Below are 17831 nucleotides of genomic sequence, written 5' to 3'. Positions count from 1 at the left end.
CCTAAGCCAAGCAGAGGGCAGCTCAGATTTTGTACCACCTGCTTTGGATGTCATTGCCCAGAGGGAGTGCCCAGAACACCCAGCTTCCGTTGTCCACAGAGCAAGGCCCAGTTGGGTTGGAGTATAGACTTAAGAGTTAGGAAAGTCTGAGTTTGAGGGATTTGTGCTCTGGGATTTCTCACCCCTCAGACCTCTCTAAGGCATCTCTAGGCCTCCTGCTTCCTCCCTCACCATACACACACCTTCACATTGTCTTCAAGTCCCAGGAAATCTTAACTATTGGGGCAGTTTCTGCTTCTCAATTTGGGGAACAGAGGCCTTGCCCATTGCAAAACTAGCCCTTGAGCCCTGAGACCTCTGGTGATATAAGCCTGGGTGGCAAGATAGAAATCAAGCTAGAACCAACCCAGGTCTTGGGCTGGTGCCCTCTTAGGGGTTTCAGGATTTGTGAGGGCGCCACAGTTAGGCAGACCACAAATTGAGGAGATTTCAGTGGGACTGATTTAGGATGCTGTGTGTTTGGGGAGTGGGGTTTGGGACAGAGTAGATGCCTGGTGCCTCTTAAACCACCCTGTATTCTGCAATACAGCTTCTTCCATGTACCTGTGCCTGAAATTTCTGCAATAAAGAGGTGTTTGTAAACTCTGGTTTCTTTTTCCTGTCTGGGGGTGTCAGGCCTGGGTGGGTAGGGATGCTGGGGGACATGAACAATGTGATGTTTGTGGTTTGACCATCTGCCCTTGTAATTCCTGGGTCTATGATTCCCCTGAGACCTTGGGTTGCCCTGCCCCATTTCTCCAAGGGGAAACCTAGGCTCATACCGACTCAGGTTCTTTGGGAGGGTCTTAGGGACTGTAACCTGAGCGGCTGAGTTGATCCAGTTCCAGGCCCATCAGGAGTCCATGTTTGGGGAATGGACAAAGGATGTCCTGAGGCGAGTAGGGGTTTGGGCAGTTCAGTACCTCGGTATTTGCTCTGCCTCAGCCCTGAGGAACGCTCGTTAACCAAGGGGTCCGGTGGGGGCGAAGCTTCCGCCCCCAGCCCGGAACCTTTCTTCTCCACCCTGCGCAGGTTCCGGGGGCCGGCTCTCGGGAGGGCCGGAAGTGGAGGCGGTTGGTGGGGCTGGTGGGGTACAGGGACGCGGCGCGAGCGGCGGTTTGCGGACTGCGGGTGGACCGAATCGAGTGACCTGTGTTCTGCTGTCTGGCCCCGGCAGGGCTGTGCGCGGCTGCACAGTGCACTGCGGCAGCGAAACGAACGCGGGGCGGACCAGGCGCCCGAGGCGGGGCCCATGGCCTCCTCCTGCGCGAGCATCGACATCGAGGACGCCACGCAGCACCTGCGGGACATTCTCAAGCTGGACCGGCCCGCGGGGGGTGAGCCGGGACAGTGGGGGTGGGCCTTTGGCTGGCGGGCAGAAGGGCGGCGCGGGCCTGGGCCGCCCTCAGAGTCCTCAGGTCCCGCAGGTCCCTCAGGATCCATACTGCATCTTCCTGGCCGGTGAGGTAAGACGAGGGTTGGAGCGGTAAATTCCTGAGCTTGCCCGCCAAGGTTGCAGATCTCTTCTTATCCTGGGGCCGGGCCGTTCTTCGCCGTCCTTCAGCGTCTCTGCTGAAGGTGAGGTTCCTTCTCTGAATCTGCAGGGGCTCCTTCGTGTCCTGGGACTGACGTGTACCTGGGACTAGCTCCGGTTCCCCATCCTTATACCATATAGTTCAGAGGCCTGGTCTGGGCTCTGTATGCTGAGTTTTGGGTCTAGACCTAAGCACTGTGCTGAGGAGCACTATCACCCTCTGCAACTTGCCCTTCACTCTGGAATATAGACAACAGGCCTGCTGTTCTAAAACTGATTTTCAGGAGGTGGGTGACCCGCCCCATTTTTGTGCCCTTTCTGGGATTAAGCCAAATCACATACTGCACGGCCCTGATTGGATTAGGCTACAAACATCTGCAAGCCCTAGTTTATTTCCATTCACCTAAACTTTACTTGGGCTTGCGGTGATACCTTAGAGCTGCTCCTGCCTCCAAAGAGCCCCCAGAACATAGAGAACTAATGAGGTTGTAATATAATGCTGTTGTCACTGAGACAAGGAATATTTTGGTACTGTGATGGAGACCAGGTATGTGAGGTTAGGGCTGGAAAGTGCCTGAGAACACATTTGAGAGAGAAGACCATGTTAAGGCTAGGTGTTAATGATACAAACAGGTGATTCAGTGTCAGGAATGGCATTCTGCAAAGAAGAAATAGCATGTGTGAAGGTATCAAAGTTTCCTGACAGGTTTAGGGACCTGTGAAAAGTGGTAGTGGTTGAAAGACTGGTGATGGTGTGTGGGGTCTGCAGTGGTCGCAGCTAAGAATTGGTGCTCTTCAAACCCTGTACTTAAACTTGCTGGGAGGCCCATACTATACTAGCTGCTTTTAAAGCAGACACTAGTGCTCACATTGGGTGGGTTTAACTACCCCTTGCCACCTGAGGAAAATCCACCTTCTGCCTGAAACCACTGAGCACTTTGCCCCAGACCTGGAGTCTGTGGTCCCTTTACTTCTAAGCTTGGCTTGGACCTCTCATGCTCATCAGCCCTGTGCAGACTAGACTACTCAAAGGTTTGGTAGAGTCTGGCATGGCCGGTATTTTGCAGCTTGTTTGTTTGTCCTCATGGTAGCCTGCCTGGGAGGGAGAGTGGCCAGCTTACCCCTGAGCAGCTAAAATGGCTCTGATCCAAATGAAGTGGCCTGGAGGTTTTCCACTTAATTTCTATATATTGATTGGTACTTAATTGTCCCATTTGCCAAATAGTTCTTGCTTGTCTCCTCTGGAGGCACTGGAGGACCATGTCAGATGCCAGACTGTTTTGTGACCAGAACTTTGCCATGTTTTTCTTTTCTTTTTACAGATTTATTTGTTTATTTGACAGACAGAGATCACAAGCAGGCAGAGAGGCGGGGGGGGGGGGGAGAAGCAGGCTCCCTGCTGAGCAGAGAGCCCGATTCAGAGCTCGATCCCAGGACCCTGGAATCATGACCTGAGCTGAAGGCAGACGCATAATGACTGAGCCACCCAGGCGCCCCTTGCCATGTTTTTCAATGTGGGCCCCTAGTCTCCTTGTCACCTGGGAGCTTTAGGGTGGTGCCTGAGCCTGTGAGGGTGTTTGAAATAGCTAATGGCAAACAAATGAAATGCTGCTTTTTCTGACTACCCATCCTGTCCTAGAGTTTCTCTCCATTTTGTCCAAGTACTTCGTTTTCTTCTGAAGTTACCTGCCCAAGATGGCTTCTTCTGAACCACTTCTTTGAGGGGCAGGTTGCTTTCTTTCTTACTCCCACATCTTATCAGTGTCCTTTCATACCTCAAGAGCCCATCTTCCCTTTTCTACCATGTATCATTATCTTGGTTTAGGACCTGGTATGTCTTAATTAAATTCTTAAGTATCCTACATGCTGCCTTAGAGCAGTCATTCTCTTTTTTTTTTTTTTAAGTAGCTTTTTTTTTTTTTAAGACTTGATTTATTTGACAAGCAGAGATCACAAGCAGGCAGAGAGGCAGACAGAGAGCAGAGAGCCCAATTCAAGGCTCGATTCCAAGACCCTGGGATCATGACCTGAGCTGAAGGCAGAGACTTTAACCCACTGAGCCACCCAGGTGCCCTAGAGCAGTCATTCTTTTCTCAATAGCAGACTGTGTCACCTTCCCCGTTTAAAACTGTGTGGCTCTCAGTGCCACAGGGAGAATTTAAGCACCCAAGCTTCATATCTGAGACCTCTGTGACTTGTTCTCCCTCCCTCTTATATTTATGTGTTCCAGCTACACTGGCTCTGATCGACCTCCTTAATGAAGTCTCTACTGACCCTTTCCATGCCTTCTCTTAGTACAGAGTCCCTCTGTGCTAATTTGGCCTTAAATATTAATTGGCTTCACCAGGTTCTTGATGGCTGTACTCTTCCCTTAGGTAGAAGAGCCACATGCATGTCTTTGGTCTTGGCAGAGATTGTGTTAACCATCAGTGCTTATGGAACAAAAGATGAACCAAGCATCCTTCTCCCCACAGACATGGCTACCTCAGTTGAATGTTCCCAGAGCACCTCATGGTTCTTAAATGAAGTTCTGTGGGAGGAGAGGCCAGTGGGCAGGTGGAACAACCTCATCAGAGTGGACCTTTCTGTCCCCAGGTCCCAGTGCAGAGAGCCAGCGCCCATCTAATGCTTACAATGGGGATCTCAACGGGCTTCTTGTCCCAGACCCCCTCTGCTCAGGTGATGGTACTTCAGCAAACAAGCCTGGTCTCCGTGCCATGCCACCTATTAACCTTCAGGAAAAGCAGGTCATGTGAGTGTCTGGGAAATGGCAGTGGTGGTTTTGGGGTCTTTGGGGTGGTGCACTTAACCACAGCATATTTGTACTAGGATGAGGGGCAAGGACAAACTCAAGAGCGTGAGCTGGATCTGAAGTTTGGGCTTCCATTTTAGCATGGAAGTAGGCCCATTACTGAGGAGGGAAATGAGAGCAAAGGGAGCTGTGGCTTTGGGGACCAGTTGGTCAGGCAGAGTTGAGCGTCTGGGACTTGACACCTTCACCAGAGTGTTTGTATTCTCTCCCCTCCCAACCCTGCCCCTTGAGACTTTACGGAAACAGGAGTCAAGCTTGTGCACCCCTCCCCCTAGCTGCCTCACAGGAGATGACAGCTCTACATGCATCGGGATTTTGGCCAAGGAGGTGGAGATTGTGGCCAGCAGTGACTCTAGCATCTCAAGCAAAGCACGGGGCAGCAACAAGGTGGGCACCACGACATTGTGGCATGTATGGTGGATGCGGGCACAGTCAGCCTCTCGCTCCCTTCTCCCATCCTGCCAGTTCTGTGAGGATCACCTTGACAGGTAGTGTGCCTCAGTCTCAGGAAGCCAAGGTTAGCTGCCAGATCTCTGTGGGAATCTGGCCCCAAGAGTTATGAGTAGGCTGACACCTGTGGCCTATCCTATCCCGGGGTGCCAGAAACCAACTGGGCCCTGGCAGATCTACCTTAGCCCTCAGCCTCTATGACCTTCTTCACCCTTTGTTTTCAGGTGAAAATCCAGCCTGTGGCCAAGTATGACTGGGAACAAAAATACTACTATGGCAACCTTATTGCTGTGTCCAACTCCTTCTTGGCCTATGCCATTCGGGGTGAGTAGGGGCAGGATTGAGGAGGGAGGTGTTCTGCTCAAAGCCCCAGAGATGCAGATCCAGTGTTGGACACTCAGCCCTTAGGGTACAATAGAAGGTTTGTCTGTTCCGCCTCCACCTCTGACAGGCCTTGGGGAGCCGAGGGGGAAAACCGAGTTTGAGACTGGTAGTGGCACTGAGGCAGGCAAGGGCAGGGCGTCTCTGCTGCTGCCTGGGCCTGGATAGTTCCTCAGGGCCTCCTCCTCTTCTGATTCTAGCTGCCAACAACGGCTCGGCGATGGTGCGGGTGATCAGTGTTAGCACTTCAGAGCGGACCCTGCTCAAGGGCTTCACAGGCAGCGTGGCTGATTTGGCCTTTGCACACCTCAATTCCTCCCAGCTGGCCTGCCTGGATGAGGCAGGCAACCTGTTCGTGTGGCGCTTGGCTCTGGTTAATGGCAAAATTCAGTATCCTTTCCCTGGGGTGGGATGGGGGACTGTAGAACGGTGGGTGGGGCAGGGGCTGCCAGATGTTGTCATCTACCTGTTTAGCCCTTAACACCATGCTCAGAGAAGAGATCTTGGTCCACATCCAGCAGCCAGAGGGCACACCACTGAACCACTTCCGCAGGATCATCTGGTGCCCCTTCATCCCAGAGGAGAGTGAGGACTGCTGTGAGGAGGGCAGCCCCACAGTGGCTCTGTTGCATGAGGACCGGGTAAGGGGGCCAGGCATAGAAAGAGAGAAGGGCTCAGAGCAGCCATGGTGTGGGCAGGGCGTGAACGCTCACCTTGTACCCTCCAGGCTGAGGTGTGGGATCTGGACATGCTCCGCTCCAACCACAGCACCTGGCCCGTGTGTGTCAGCCAGATCAAGCAAGGCTTCATCGTGGTAAAAGGCCACAGCACTGTAAGCCTGCCCCTGACTGCTCCCCGCCCCTGCCACTCTTCCCCCTTTCCTCATGCCCCTCATCTCATTCCCGAGCCCCCAGCTGTGCAGGTGGCTTTGCCGGCACTCTGCCCCGGGAACTCTGAACACAAAGTGAGCCTGAGCTATAGAGTGTACATCTATCTAACCTGCTGCGCCCTGGGGGGCTGGTGTTCTGTACAGCTCCCATTTAGGGAGGCTTTCGTACACATGTACACATCTGCTCTGGGCCAGCTCAGCTCACTACCATCCTCACTGGAGAAGGGCTTATTCCCACCCCAAGTCAGGTGACAAAGCAAGGCTGTTTGGTTTCTTCCCAGTGCCTGAGTGAAGGTGCTCTCTCACCTGATGGGACTGTCCTGGCTACTGCAAGCCATGATGGCTTTGTCAAGTTCTGGCAGATCTACATCGAGGGGCAGGATGAGCCAAGGTACTCAGGGACCGAGGGACCAAGACCCCCCACCCAGGTGAGGGCAAGATCATTCACTCAGGTCCCTCATCGGCCTTCTTGCAGGTGTCTGCATGAGTGGAAGCCTCATGATGGGCGGTCCCTTTCCTGCCTCCTGTTCTGTGACAACCACAAGAAACAGGACCCTGAGTGCGTGAGTGGGCAGGCAGGTGGGTGGTAGACTGGACCTTGGTTCTCCAGTAGGGGGCCCAGCCAGTGATTCGATGCCTTGCTGCTTTGCAGAGTCCCTTTCTGGAGGTTCCTCATCACTGGTGCTGACCAGAATCGGGAGCTAAAGATGTGGTGCACAGTGTCCTGGACCTGCCTGCAGACCATTCGGTAAGCAGAGGCTGGGCAGGGGCAGTAGGGTGACAGGTGGGGGTTCTTTTCACTCTCTGTCTCATTAATCCTGCCTCCTGGGCCCCACAGCTTCTCCCCAGATATCTTCAGCTCAGTGAGTGTGCCCCCCAGCCTCAAGGTTTGTCTGGATCTCTCAGCCGAATACCTTATTCTCAGTGATGTGCAACGGAAGGTAGGCTGTAGTGGGGCAACCCGGGCAGAGCTGGCATTGTCAGGGAGGCAAGGGTTTCGGGCCTCTAGCCCTGCCGTGAGTGCCCCGTGTGTGCAGGTCTTGTACGTGATGGAGCTGCTGCAGAACCAGGAGGAGGGCCGTGCCTGCTTCAGCTCCATCTCTGAGTTCCTGCTCACCCACCCCGTGCTGAGCTTTGGTATCCAGGTTGTGAGTCGCTGCCGACTGCGGCACACTGAGGTGCTGCCTGCTGAGGAGGAGAACGACAGCCTAGGGGCTGGTGAGCTGCGCAGGGTTTAGGAAACATGTTTGTCTGTAGGGAAGTATGGAGGCATAGAGGACCAGGGCTTAGTTGCCCACACTGTCTTTGTAGATGGGACCCACGGAGCTGGTGCCATGGAGTCTGCAGCCGGTGTGCTCATCAAACTCTTCTGTGTGCATACTAAGTGAGTGTGTTGGGGAACCCTGTCTCTGCCCTGTCTGTACCCCTCCACACCCTAGTGATGCTGGCCTCTTTGAGCTCTCCTATTCTCACTCTTCTCCACCTGCAGGGCACTGCAGGACGTGCAGATCCGTTTCCAACCGCAGTTGAACCCCGACGTGGTGGCCCCGCTCCCCACCCACACTGCCCATGAGGACTTCGGTGAGTGAGGTGTAAGAGGGAGGCAGGTTAGACTGACCAGGGTCTGAGATCTGACTCAAGTGGCAGCTTTCCCCACAGCATTTGGAGAGTCTCGGCCTGAACTGGGCTCTGAGGGCCTGGGGTCATCTACCCAAGGATCCCAGCCTGACCCCCGACGCATAGTGGAGCTGCCTGCGCCTGCTGACTTCCTCAGTCTGAGCAGTGAGACGAAGCCCAAGCTGATGACCCCTGACGCCTTCATGACTCCTAGCACCTCCCTGCAGCAGGTGTGCTGGGGGAGGGGGTGGGGCTCAGGGCAGGCCGACCAAGGAATCCCCCACCTGTGGGCCATGGCCTCAGTCCCCTGCCTCTTCCCAGATCGCTGTGTCCCCCAGCAGCAGCAGCAGCTCCGGCTCCAGCTCCAGCTCCTCCTCTCTTACAGCTGTGTCTGCCATGAGCAGTACGTCAGCTGTGGACCCCTCCTTGCCCAGGTGAAGCGAGGGTCACAGTTGGGGGAGGGCAGGGGCTGGTGCCAGGCTCTGGCTGCTATACCTCAGCCTTCCTGCTACCAGGCCACCTGAGGAGCTGACCTTGAGCCCTAAGTTGCAGCTGGACGGCAGTCTGACGATGAGCAGCAGTAGCAGCCTGCAGGCAAGCCCACGCAGCCTCTTGCCCAGCCTGCTCCCAGGTCCAGCTGACAAACTGACTCCCAAAGCACCTGGGCAGGTGTGTGTGTGGGTGTGTATGAAGTGCAGGGTGGCAGGTATGTGGTAGCAGGAAGCTTGGGGGCCCTTTCCTCCCACAGTGCCTGAGGGCTTTCCCTGAGGTCATCCCAGCCTCCCCTGGTCCCTGGAGGGCAGCTTCTCAGCCTGTGTCCATCCCCACCTCCTCTCCTCCTGGGCTGTGGGATTTTTGACGTGCATCCCCCTTCTCCACCGTCCCATCCCTGCAGATGGCAGGCCTCATCTGTGCTCTCGCATTCCCACGTCCCACTGTCTAAGTCACATCTTTGCTCCACCTCAGGTGCCTGCTGCTGCCTCTGCACTGTCGCTGGAGCTGCAGGAAGTGGAACCCCTGGGGCTACCCCAGGCTTCTCCCAGCCGCACCCGCTCCCCTGATGTTATTTCCTCAGCTTCCACTGCCTTGTCCCAGGACATCCCTGAGATCGCATCTGAGGCCCTGTCCCGTGGTTTTGTCTCCTCTGCTCCTGAGGGTCTTGAACCAGACAGTATGGCCTCAGCTGCCTCAGCGCTCCACCTGCTGTCCCCACGGCCCCGGCCAGGGCCCGAGCTTGGCTCCCAGCTTGGCCTGGATGGAGGGCCTGGGGATGGGGATCGACACAGTACCCCTTCCCTTTTGGAGGCAGCGTTGACCCAGGAGGCCACAGCCTCTGACAATCAGGTCTGGCCTACGGCTCCGGACATTACTCGTGAGACCTGCAGCAGCTTGGCAGAGAGGTGAGGAACGTGGGAGGGGAGTGGGTGCTGGTGGGAGGGGTTTCAGGTAGCATCATCCGCTGTTGAGTTGGCCTGTTCCTTCAGTCCCAGGAACGGCCTCCAGGAGAAGCACAAGAGCCTGGCCTTCCACCGACCACCTTATCACCTGCTGCAGCAACATGACAGCCAGGACGCCAGTGCTGAGCAAAGGTAGGTGCCACCCTATGCTGTTCCTTTCGTGAGGGAGGCTGGTAAGTGGGTTGGTGCTGATTTTTCTCCCTCCCCTTTCTCCAGTGACCATGATGATGAGGTTGCTAGCCTTGCCTCTGCTGCAGGGGGCTTTGGCACCAAAGTTCCCACTCCACGGCTACCGGCCAAGGACTGGAAGACCAAGGGTTCTCCTCGAGCCTCACCTAAGCTTAAGAGAAAGGGCAAGAAAGATGACGGGTACGGGGTCGGGTACTGTGGCCAGGGAGAAGGGTGGTTCTCCGGCTGCCTTGCCTGACGTAGCCTGAGGTGCTTCTTGTCCATGGCAGGGACTCAGCTGTGGGATCCCGGCTCTTGGAGCACCAGGTCAGTGAAGTAACAGCCTTTCTATTTCTGGGACGACTCCTGCGAGGATGGGGAAGAGCTCTGGGCCGTTCCTGGTCTGGTGTGTGGCAATGTGTGGGGCAGGCAACATCTGACTCGGTGCTCTTGGCAGGTGGCAGACCCTCCTGAGGACTGGCCAGCCCTAATTTGGCAACAGCAGAGAGAGTTGGCAGAGCTGCGACACAGCCAAGAAGAATTGCTGCAGCGTCTTTGCACCCAGCTGGAAGGCCTGCAGAGCACTGTCATGGGCCACGTAGAACGAGCCCTGGAGTCACGGCATGAGCAGGAGCGTATCCTTATGGGTCATGGCTCCGTGTGGCCTAGGGGTGGGGACAGTAGCAGCATTCTTGGCCCAGGAATGGATGTGGGACCTGCCCCAGGCCTGTTCCTTAGCTGCAGTGCAGAGCGGCGGCTGGAGCGGGCGCTGGCCGAGGGGCAGCAGCGGGGTGGGCAGCTGCAGGAGCAGCTGACACAACAGCTGTCCCAGGCGCTGTCTTCGGCTGTAGCTGGGCGGCTGGAGCGCAGCATACGGGATGAGATCAAGAAGACGGTGCCCCCGTGTGAGTTCGGCATGGAGACTTCTGGGTGGGCCAGGTGGGAGTGGGGCTTCCTGTCTGTCAGGCTGCCTTTCCTGGCTCCACCTGTTCCTCTTCATCCTGCCCCAGGTGTCTCCAGGAGTCTGGAGCCAGTGGCAGGCCAGTTGAGCAACTCAGTGGCCACCAAGCTCACTGCCGTGGAGGGTAGCATGAAAGAGAATATCTCCAAGCTGCTGAAGTCCAAGGTGCTGTAGGGCCCAAGATGAGGGAGGCTGGTGGCTGCTGGGCCTGGTCGTGTCAGCTTGGGCTTAGCCTTTCAACTCAGCTCTCCCTCTACCCCCAGAACTTGACAGATGCCATTGCCCGAGCAGCTGCAGACACATTACAGGGGCCAATGCAGGCTGCCTACCGTGAAGCCTTTCAGAGTGTGGTGCTGCCGGCGTTTGAGAAGAGCTGCCAAGCCATGTTCCAGCAGATCAATGATAGCTTCCGACTGGGCACACAAGAGTGTGAGTGCGGTCATATGCCTCAAGGTGGGAGGGGCTGTCCCTGTCTCCCCGGCCAGCCCTCTCATGCTCCTGTGGTCACCTCTCAGACTTGCAGCAGCTGGAGAGCCACATGAAGAGCCGGAAGGCGCGAGAACAGGAGGCACGGGAGCCTGTGTTGGCCCAGCTGCGGGGCCTGGTCAGCACACTGCAGGGTGCCACCGAGCAGATGGCAGCCACCGTGTCTAGCAGCGTTCGGGCTGAGGTGCAGCACCAGCTGCACGTGGCTGTGGGCAGGTGTGTGGGCGGGGTATTGGGCAGGGTGCTGGGTTTGGAAAGCACCAGACTAGACTTCCTGTCTGTCTCATCTCCCTCTCTTCCCTTTGCAGCCTACAGGAGTCCATTTTAGCACAGGTACAGCGCATTGTTAAGGGTGAGGTGAGTGTAGCACTCAAGGAGCAACAGGCTGCTGTCACGTCCAGCATCATGCAGGCCATGCGTTCAGCTGCTGGCACACCCGTCCCCGCCGCCCACCTCGATTGCCAGGCCCAGCAAGCCCATATCCTGCAGCTGCTGCAGCAGGGCCACCTCAATCAGGCCTTCCAGCAGGTATGCCGACCAGTGGGTCGAGGTAAGGGTCAGGTGTCTTCTGACAGGGTGCACACACCATACCCGCCAGGCTCTGAGTGCTCCAGCCTCAGTACACTGTTCTTGGTTGCCTTTGGCTTCAGGCCGTTTCTCCTACTTTCCCCTCTGCCTGGACCTACCTTTCTGTCTAACGCCTGCCTTGCTTCATAACCACCCTTCTCAGGAAACCTTTCCTGATCCCCTAGAGTAACAACACAGCTCTCTATGACTGTCTCTGGGCCCCTGAGCAACCCCCCCCCCCGGAGCCCTCAGTACCCTACTCTGGTCATCCACGGCCAGCCAAGGAGGTATTCCCTTCTGACCTTGGCTGTAAACACTGTTCTCTTCCTAGGCCCTGACAGCTGCTGACCTGAATCTGGTGCTGTATGTGTGTGAAACTGTGGACCCAGGGCAGGTTTTTGGGCAGCCACCCTGCCCACTCTCCCAGCCTGTGCTCCTTTCCCTCATCCAGCAGCTGGCCTCTGACCTTGGTACTCGAACTGATCTCAAGCTCAGGTGAGTGGACTCAGGGATCAGGAGACAGGTTGGGGTGGAGGTGGAGGAGCAGTTCAAACAGAGGCTCTTGCCTGACTCTGCTTCCTAATTTTTCTCCCCCAGTCCCTTCTGTGCCCACCCATCTCTGGCTTTGAGGCCACCCTTTGTCAGCAGTCCCTCAGGGCCTCGGTGCCACAAGGGGGCGCTCGCATCTGCCGGAGCCCACCTGTTCTTGTCTTGTCTTCCACTACAGCTACCTGGAAGAGGCTGTGATGCACCTGGACCACAGTGACCCCATTACTCGGGACCACATGGGCTCCGTCATGGCCCAGGTGCGCCAGAAGCTCTTCCAGTTCCTTCAGGCTGAGCCACACAACTCACTTGGTAAAGTGGCCCGGCGTCTCAGCCTCATGCTGCACGGCCTTGTAACCCCTAGCCTCCCGTAGCTAAACCTGCCTTGCTCAGAGTTGGGGAGGCACTGAAGGCCAGCAGACAGGCCTAGGCCAAAGCAGGATCATGTCTACCCTTTTACCTGCTCAGGCTCCCACCTTGGGGGTGTTTGAGGGGAGAGCACTGGCTGTGGTCTACAGGTTGTGGTAGCCAGCAGGTTTAGGCTGGGCCCAGGGTGGGTACTGTGCCTTCTTGGGTTCTGCCATGCCTGGAGCATGACCCTTGAGATCGTGACACCACTTGAGTTGCATTTTCCATGTTCCTTTTTACCTCCAATTTGGATCTTTTTGTTTTTGAAAAATATTGAGAAATTCAATTAAATGCTTTTGGAATAAAATGGAGTATGTGTGTGCTTTTGGTGTAACTTTGATAGGGGCCTCTGTTCTCTCCCCTCTCTCTCCCCTGTGTTGGAGCTCTGTTTAGGCTAAGCCTGGTGCCTGGACACCCACTCTCATCTACATAGCTGCCCTCCCAGGTCCCCTTTCCATTTCTGAGACAAGGGCCCTGAGGTCAGCTCTGCAATTGCCTTGTCTCCAGCTCTTCTCTCTGGGGTCCCTCCCCTCCTTTGCCAATCTGAGTACTAGGGCGGGGCTGCCCAGCTGGCTTTGGGCCCCGCCCCGAGCTCCCATCCAATCACAATCCCTTCTTTCGGGGGCTGGGCCGAAGGGCTCTGCTTCCAAGCTGCTAGCTCCAGCACTAGGCTCCCAGCCGGGGATGATGCGGGGATGATGCACGGCTACTGCTCCTGTCACCACTGCCAGCGACTGCCCCGAGCTTCCGGTGTGCTGGGGCTGTTGCGGCTGTTGCTACCGCTCGGTGAGTGCGGGAGTGCTGGACCTGGCTTAGCGGTGCGTGGCACACCCTCTCCCCAGTCTAGGTATAGGGCGTGTGAGAGCTGAGGCCCAGCCTTCCTGGGCCCTGGGAACCAGGCTGGAGTGGAGGTGCAACGTTTTCAGGGAGAGGTAATACGTGCCAGTGGCTTCAGGATGCAAAATGGGCATGACCTGACATCTAGTCATGGGGAAAGGACCCCAAAATTCCACATCGCCCATTCCAGTAAAGGGAGACCTAGGCTCTCGTGGGACCCCTAGTCCAGCCGTGGGACCCCTGAAGCCCTCTCTTAGGGTCTGATCTGGATCCCGACCCTGCCTCTCCTGCTCTCCCTGGCAGAGAACACCTGTCTTTGGGTATGGGGGTGGGATGGTCAAGTGAAGTTTGTCCAGCCTGCAGGACAGTTAAGGGAGCCTGTAGCCCTCATCTCCATGTTCTGACTTTTAAACTTGGACCATCCTCACCTGACCTGTGACCCTAGAAGCTCAGAGGAAGAGCCAACCCCTTGGGACAGGACACCTTACCCCCTCTCCACATACCCTGTACGGGTTGTGCCTAGGGGGGGAGCCAAAGCAGGTGGATCCCCAGATGTGCCCTTTGGTTCCCTTGGGTGCCTCTGACGCTGAGTCACGTCCCCCGAGCACATGCAGGTAAACAAGCCACTGGGGGCTTGGTGGTGAAGCAGGGCAGGGCTGCTCATCCTATCAACCACTCTCCACCCCCACCCCTAGTCCTTGTATCTCCCCTGGCAGCAGCTGCAACGGGCCCAGCGGGCTGTGACACCATATACCAGGGGTTTGCTGAGTGTCTCATCCGCTTGGGGGACGGCATGGGCCTTGGAGGCGAGCTGGACACTGTCTGCAGGTAAGAGCAGGTGTGAAGATGCCTGCCTAACTGTGGGAACCCCCCGCCACCCTGGGGCCTGAACCTTTTTCCTTCCCATTACAAAAGCCTCTTTACCCCACCTAATTACCCTAACCCCAAGCCTTTAACAGGTCTTGGAATGACTTCCACGTCTGTGCCTCCCAAGTCCTGTTGCGCTGCCCAGAGGAGGCTGCTGCTGTGTGGGAGTCACTACAGCAAGAAGCTCGCCAGGCCCCGCACCCAGATAACTTGCATGTTCTCTGCGGCACCCCTGTGCGTATCAGGGAGCATGGCATAGGCCCTGAGACCAACCAGGAGACGCTGCAGGCAAGAGCATCAGCACCCACCCCAGCCCCGACGCCCCCACTGCTGGCAGCTGCTCTGGCGCTCGCCTGCCTCCTGGGGCCTCTGGCCTAGCCAGTCTGGTGGAGTAGCAGCACCCCTGTCTCCTACCCTGCTCTGGTAGCTGCGCTTGGGGCTCGACACAGTGCCCTTGGCTTTCATTAAAGGTATTTATATTTGTACTAAGCTCCTTCCTTTCTTCTGGCCATTGCCAGCCCTGCTTTGTTGGGGCGGAGCCTCCAGAAGCTGATCTCTGGGGATGGATGGGCAGGGCCCATGGCCACCACAGGGGACTCAATCTTTCTACTTAAAGATACTCATTTCCCAGGGCTGGCTGTGCAGAGTTTTCCATCGTGTGCAGGTTCTAGGAGCTACGGTGGTGACCTGAAATCTTCTGGAATGCATTGCCTTCCTCTCTTCTCTTGGGCTGGCATTTTCTTCCCAAGTCTGCCCCTCCTGTCCTGGCCCCCATGGGCATGTGAGGGGGTGAAGTGTACCAGCCCACCCCATCCCCACGTTTGTTTCAGCCTCCATGTTCCTGCCATCTCTGCTAACTATGTCTTAGCCTTCAAGACAGATTAAGTGCTCTGTCCTCTCCCTCTCTGGTGTCCTGGTCTACCTGAGGGGAAGCTGTTCCAGGAGATGGGGAGTCCCTGTTTGGGTCTATATTCAAGTCCCTGAGGTGACCTGGAGCTGCAGAAACGGGTTATGCTGAGGGTTCCTCTGGCCTCTCATGTACCCAAGCTTCTCCTTTGAGAAGAGGTATGCAGTGTGACATCAATAATCCCAGAAGACTTTCTGGAAGCATGGAATGAGTGTGTGATGTGTGAGGAAACTCTGTTCATCCTGGTGGAGAGAGGCAAGAATCCACATGGGCAGAATCCTGAGGGAAGGAGGAGTCCTCAGAGAGGGTGAAACACACTCTCAATCAGTCCTCTACCACTACCTATAGGACCTTACTCCAACCCACCACCCCATGACTTGTGTGGGCAGTGCCATGGCCTCACTGACTTCTGCTCTCATCCCCTCTGCTTTCTTCTTCTTCTTCTTTTTTTTTTTTTTAATTTAAAACCAATTCCAAAGTTAAAGCTCCTTTTCATTGCCTATGCAGCCCTACCTAAGCCAGTTCTGCCTACAGTTGATTCAGTCCACTCCTGCGACTCCCCTCTGTCTGAGCCTGGAGCAGGGATCTACCTACTCAGTCCTTGGCATCAGGGAGGCTTCAGGGAGGGCATGTTATAGGAAGTGATAAGGGAGGTCAGGATATGGGACTTAACAGGTGGTGGAGGAGAGATGGGCTGAGTTGGAGAGGACTTTACAAGAGGAGCCCAAAGGAATCAGGGTAGGAACCCAGAGCTTGGTAGACTAGGTTTACACTAAAGCCCATGCTGCCTCCAGGACTGAATAAGCCTAATTGAACCCTTCCTTGTTTGGCTCCAGGGTGACAGGAGCCACCAGAGACTTCCATCCTTGTGTATAGCAGCCCTACTTCATCCATTCTTCCCAAACATCATCCGATTCCAGTTAGCTCAGATGCCTCCGTCAACTCTGTCTGCCCAACATTTGCTCCTCTGCTTCATTCACTTTTATCTCCACTTTTATCTCCCAGCCAGTCATTACCAATCTTCTCACATGACCTAAAGGAGAAAATTCAGGAGGAAATTCCTCCCACATCTGCCCCACTCTGACCACCAGAATTTTCCAGAAGGAAAGGCCAGGCTTTTATCCCTTTGGGTCTTTTTTTTTTTTTTTAAGATTCTATTTATTTGTTGGGCAGAGAGAGAGAGCGAGTGCAAAAGTGGGGAACAGCAGAGGGGAGAAGGAGAAGCAGGCTCTGCTGAACAGGCAGCATGATGTGGGGCTCAATCCCAGGACTCCAGTATCAGACCTGAGCAGAAGGCATGTGCTTAACAAACTAACTGAGCCACCCAGGCGCACCCCCCACCACCACACCCTTTTGGGTCTTTGTATATTCATTCTCTGTACTCAGAATACCTTTCCCCATACCCTCCTGGTAAACTCCTTTTATTGCTCAGTATCACTTCCTTCCTAATCCTGACTCCACACCTGAATCAGAAGCCTACAGGTCCACACAGCTTCCCAGTTGTCTTCTGTCTCAGTACTAATAACACTGGCTTGCTACTATCTCGGTCCAGGTCAAAATTCTCCACCCTGGACTCCCCAGGGGTCCTCTCTACGTCTCTAGCACCCAATTTAGGGCTGGGTATAAAGAGTACACTTGTAGGGACGCCTGGGTGGCTCAGTTGGTTGGACGACTGCCTTTGGCTCAGGTCATGATCCTGGAGTCCTGGGATCGAGTCCCGCATCGGGCTCCCAGCTCCATGGGGAGTCTTCTCCCTCTGACCTTCTCCTCGCTCATGCTCTCTCTCACTGTCTCTCTCTCAAATAAATGAATAAAATCTTAAAAAAAAAAAAAGAGTACACTTGTAGAAGTATGTGGAATCAAAGACAGAATCTCTAAGCCCAGCACAGGAAGTGTTATAGTCAGTAAGAGCTTAGACTGAGAATGACCTCAGCATTGAGAATGCGTCATTTGGGGCAGCCCCCTAACCTAGCTTGGGCATACTTTGGGAAGGATGATGCTGAGAATCCAGACCCAGAAAGTCTTCTCACACCCCCTCTTGGTGGGTGGCCAGGAGCAGCCTGCTTCTAGGAGCTGGGGCCGAACTCCTTTGGCCAGCCATCCAGGGGATTACCATCCTCCTGCTGTGACCTACTTTACCCTGGTTTTTGCTCCCTAAGTCCCTGCTCTTCCCTGGAATGAGTGACCTGGAGTGTGTGCATGGGGGTGGGGACGGAATCTGCTTTCTGGCCAGGGGCTTAAGAGCTTTGTATGTTTATCCCAGAGCTGGAGGAGAGGGGTGAGCTGATGGCCAGACAGGGCCCTGGACACATCTGCACAGGCCAGAGCATAACGGTGATACGCCTCACCATTATGTGTGTCTCACATTTACAGCTCTGTAAATGGAATAGCTTTTTGGAATAGCTTATTGCTCACGGGAGAGACTGGGGCTGAATGTCCTGAACCCAGTCCCTCTGCATCAACATGCCTCTTATCTCAGGACCCTGTGTTCTTTGCCAGAGTCCAGACAAGCATCTACCAGTAGCAAGGGCCCAATAAATACTTGTTGGATTAATTTGCTGAATGTCTGTAAAATTGAGGTGTTGTGTGTGAATTTTTTAAAATGATTTTAATTATTTATTAGAGAGAGAGCATGAGCAGGGGGAGGGGGAGAAGGAGAAGCAGACTCCCCGCTGAGCAGGGAGCCCATTGTGGGGCTCCATGCTGAGACTCCAGGATCATGAACTGAGCTGAAGGCAGACGCTCAAGCTCAACCAACTGAGCCACCCAGGTGCCCTATTGTGTGTGAATTTCTAAGCCTTGCCAACCCTAGAATTCCATATTACTTTTAACCTTCACAACAACTCTGTGGGGTCAGGATTATGATACCCATAAAACAGAAGAAAAATGAGGCTTAAGGAGGAGA

General features: G+C 55.2%; 2 protein-coding genes across 4 annotated transcripts; both read left to right on the top strand.

Moving 5' to 3' along the window:
• The first annotated feature begins 1117 nt into the window (after positions 1–1117).
• On the top strand, positions 1118–12622 carry EDC4 (enhancer of mRNA decapping 4). 3 transcript variants are annotated; one of them, XM_044255904.1, is made up of 29 exons: positions 1118–1376; positions 4169–4325; positions 4661–4772; positions 5060–5159; positions 5417–5606; positions 5710–5857; positions 5944–6048; positions 6387–6496; positions 6581–6664; positions 6758–6853; positions 6944–7046; positions 7143–7323; positions 7417–7489; positions 7595–7686; positions 7765–7952; positions 8044–8156; positions 8238–8391; positions 8689–9122; positions 9207–9311; positions 9396–9548; positions 9638–9674; positions 9805–9982; positions 10097–10252; positions 10358–10473; positions 10572–10737; positions 10824–11010; positions 11103–11322; positions 11693–11856; positions 12089–12622. In XM_044255904.1, exons 1-29 carry the CDS (start codon positions 1292–1294, stop codon positions 12279–12281), a joined length of 4200 nt encoding a protein of 1399 aa, XP_044111839.1. In that variant the 5' UTR covers positions 1118–1291; the 3' UTR covers positions 12282–12622. The 3 variants fall into 3 exon arrangements, with proteins under 3 accessions (XP_044111839.1, XP_044111838.1, XP_044111840.1); XM_044255905.1 differs by lacking the exon at positions 1118–1376 and adding an exon at positions 1440–1617 and having other exon boundaries at positions 7753–7952; XM_044255903.1 differs by having other exon boundaries at positions 9805–10252.
• Positions 12623–12688: 66 nt separating this feature from the next.
• On the top strand, positions 12689–14504 carry NRN1L (neuritin 1 like). Its single transcript, XM_044255907.1, has 3 exons — positions 12689–13099; positions 13675–13980; positions 14112–14504. The coding sequence occupies exons 1-3, from the start codon at positions 13011–13013 to the stop codon at positions 14395–14397; spliced, it is 681 nt and encodes a 226-aa protein (XP_044111842.1). The 5' UTR covers positions 12689–13010; the 3' UTR covers positions 14398–14504.
• The last annotated feature ends 3327 nt before the right edge of the window (positions 14505–17831 follow it).

The sequence above is a fragment of the Neovison vison genome, chromosome 7 (assembly GCF_020171115.1).
Source record: "Neovison vison isolate M4711 chromosome 7, ASM_NN_V1, whole genome shotgun sequence".
Lineage (NCBI taxonomy): Eukaryota > Metazoa > Chordata > Mammalia > Carnivora > Mustelidae > Neogale > Neogale vison.
The sequence above is the reverse complement of the archived record's forward strand: the minus strand, read 5'-3'. Positions and strand labels throughout refer to the sequence as shown.

Coding starts and splice junctions, on each gene's coding strand:
- EDC4 (XM_044255903.1), top strand. CDS start 1,292: ATGGCCTCCTCCTGCGCGAGCATCGACATCGAGGACGCCACGCAGCAC. Junction 5,607..5,709: donor CTGGTTAATGGCAAAATTCA/GTATCCTTTCCC, acceptor CACCATGCTCAG/AGAAGAGATCTTGGTCCACA. Junction 6,854..6,943: donor ACCTGCCTGCAGACCATTCG/GTAAGCAGAGGC, acceptor TGGGCCCCACAG/CTTCTCCCCAGATATCTTCA.
- NRN1L (XM_044255907.1), top strand. CDS start 13,011: ATGATGCACGGCTACTGCTCCTGTCACCACTGCCAGCGACTGCCCCGA. Junction 13,100..13,674: donor TTGCGGCTGTTGCTACCGCT/CGGTGAGTGCGG, acceptor GGGTTGTGCCTA/GGGGGGGAGCCAAAGCAGGT. Junction 13,981..14,111: donor GAGCTGGACACTGTCTGCAG/GTAAGAGCAGGT, acceptor AGCCTTTAACAG/GTCTTGGAATGACTTCCACG.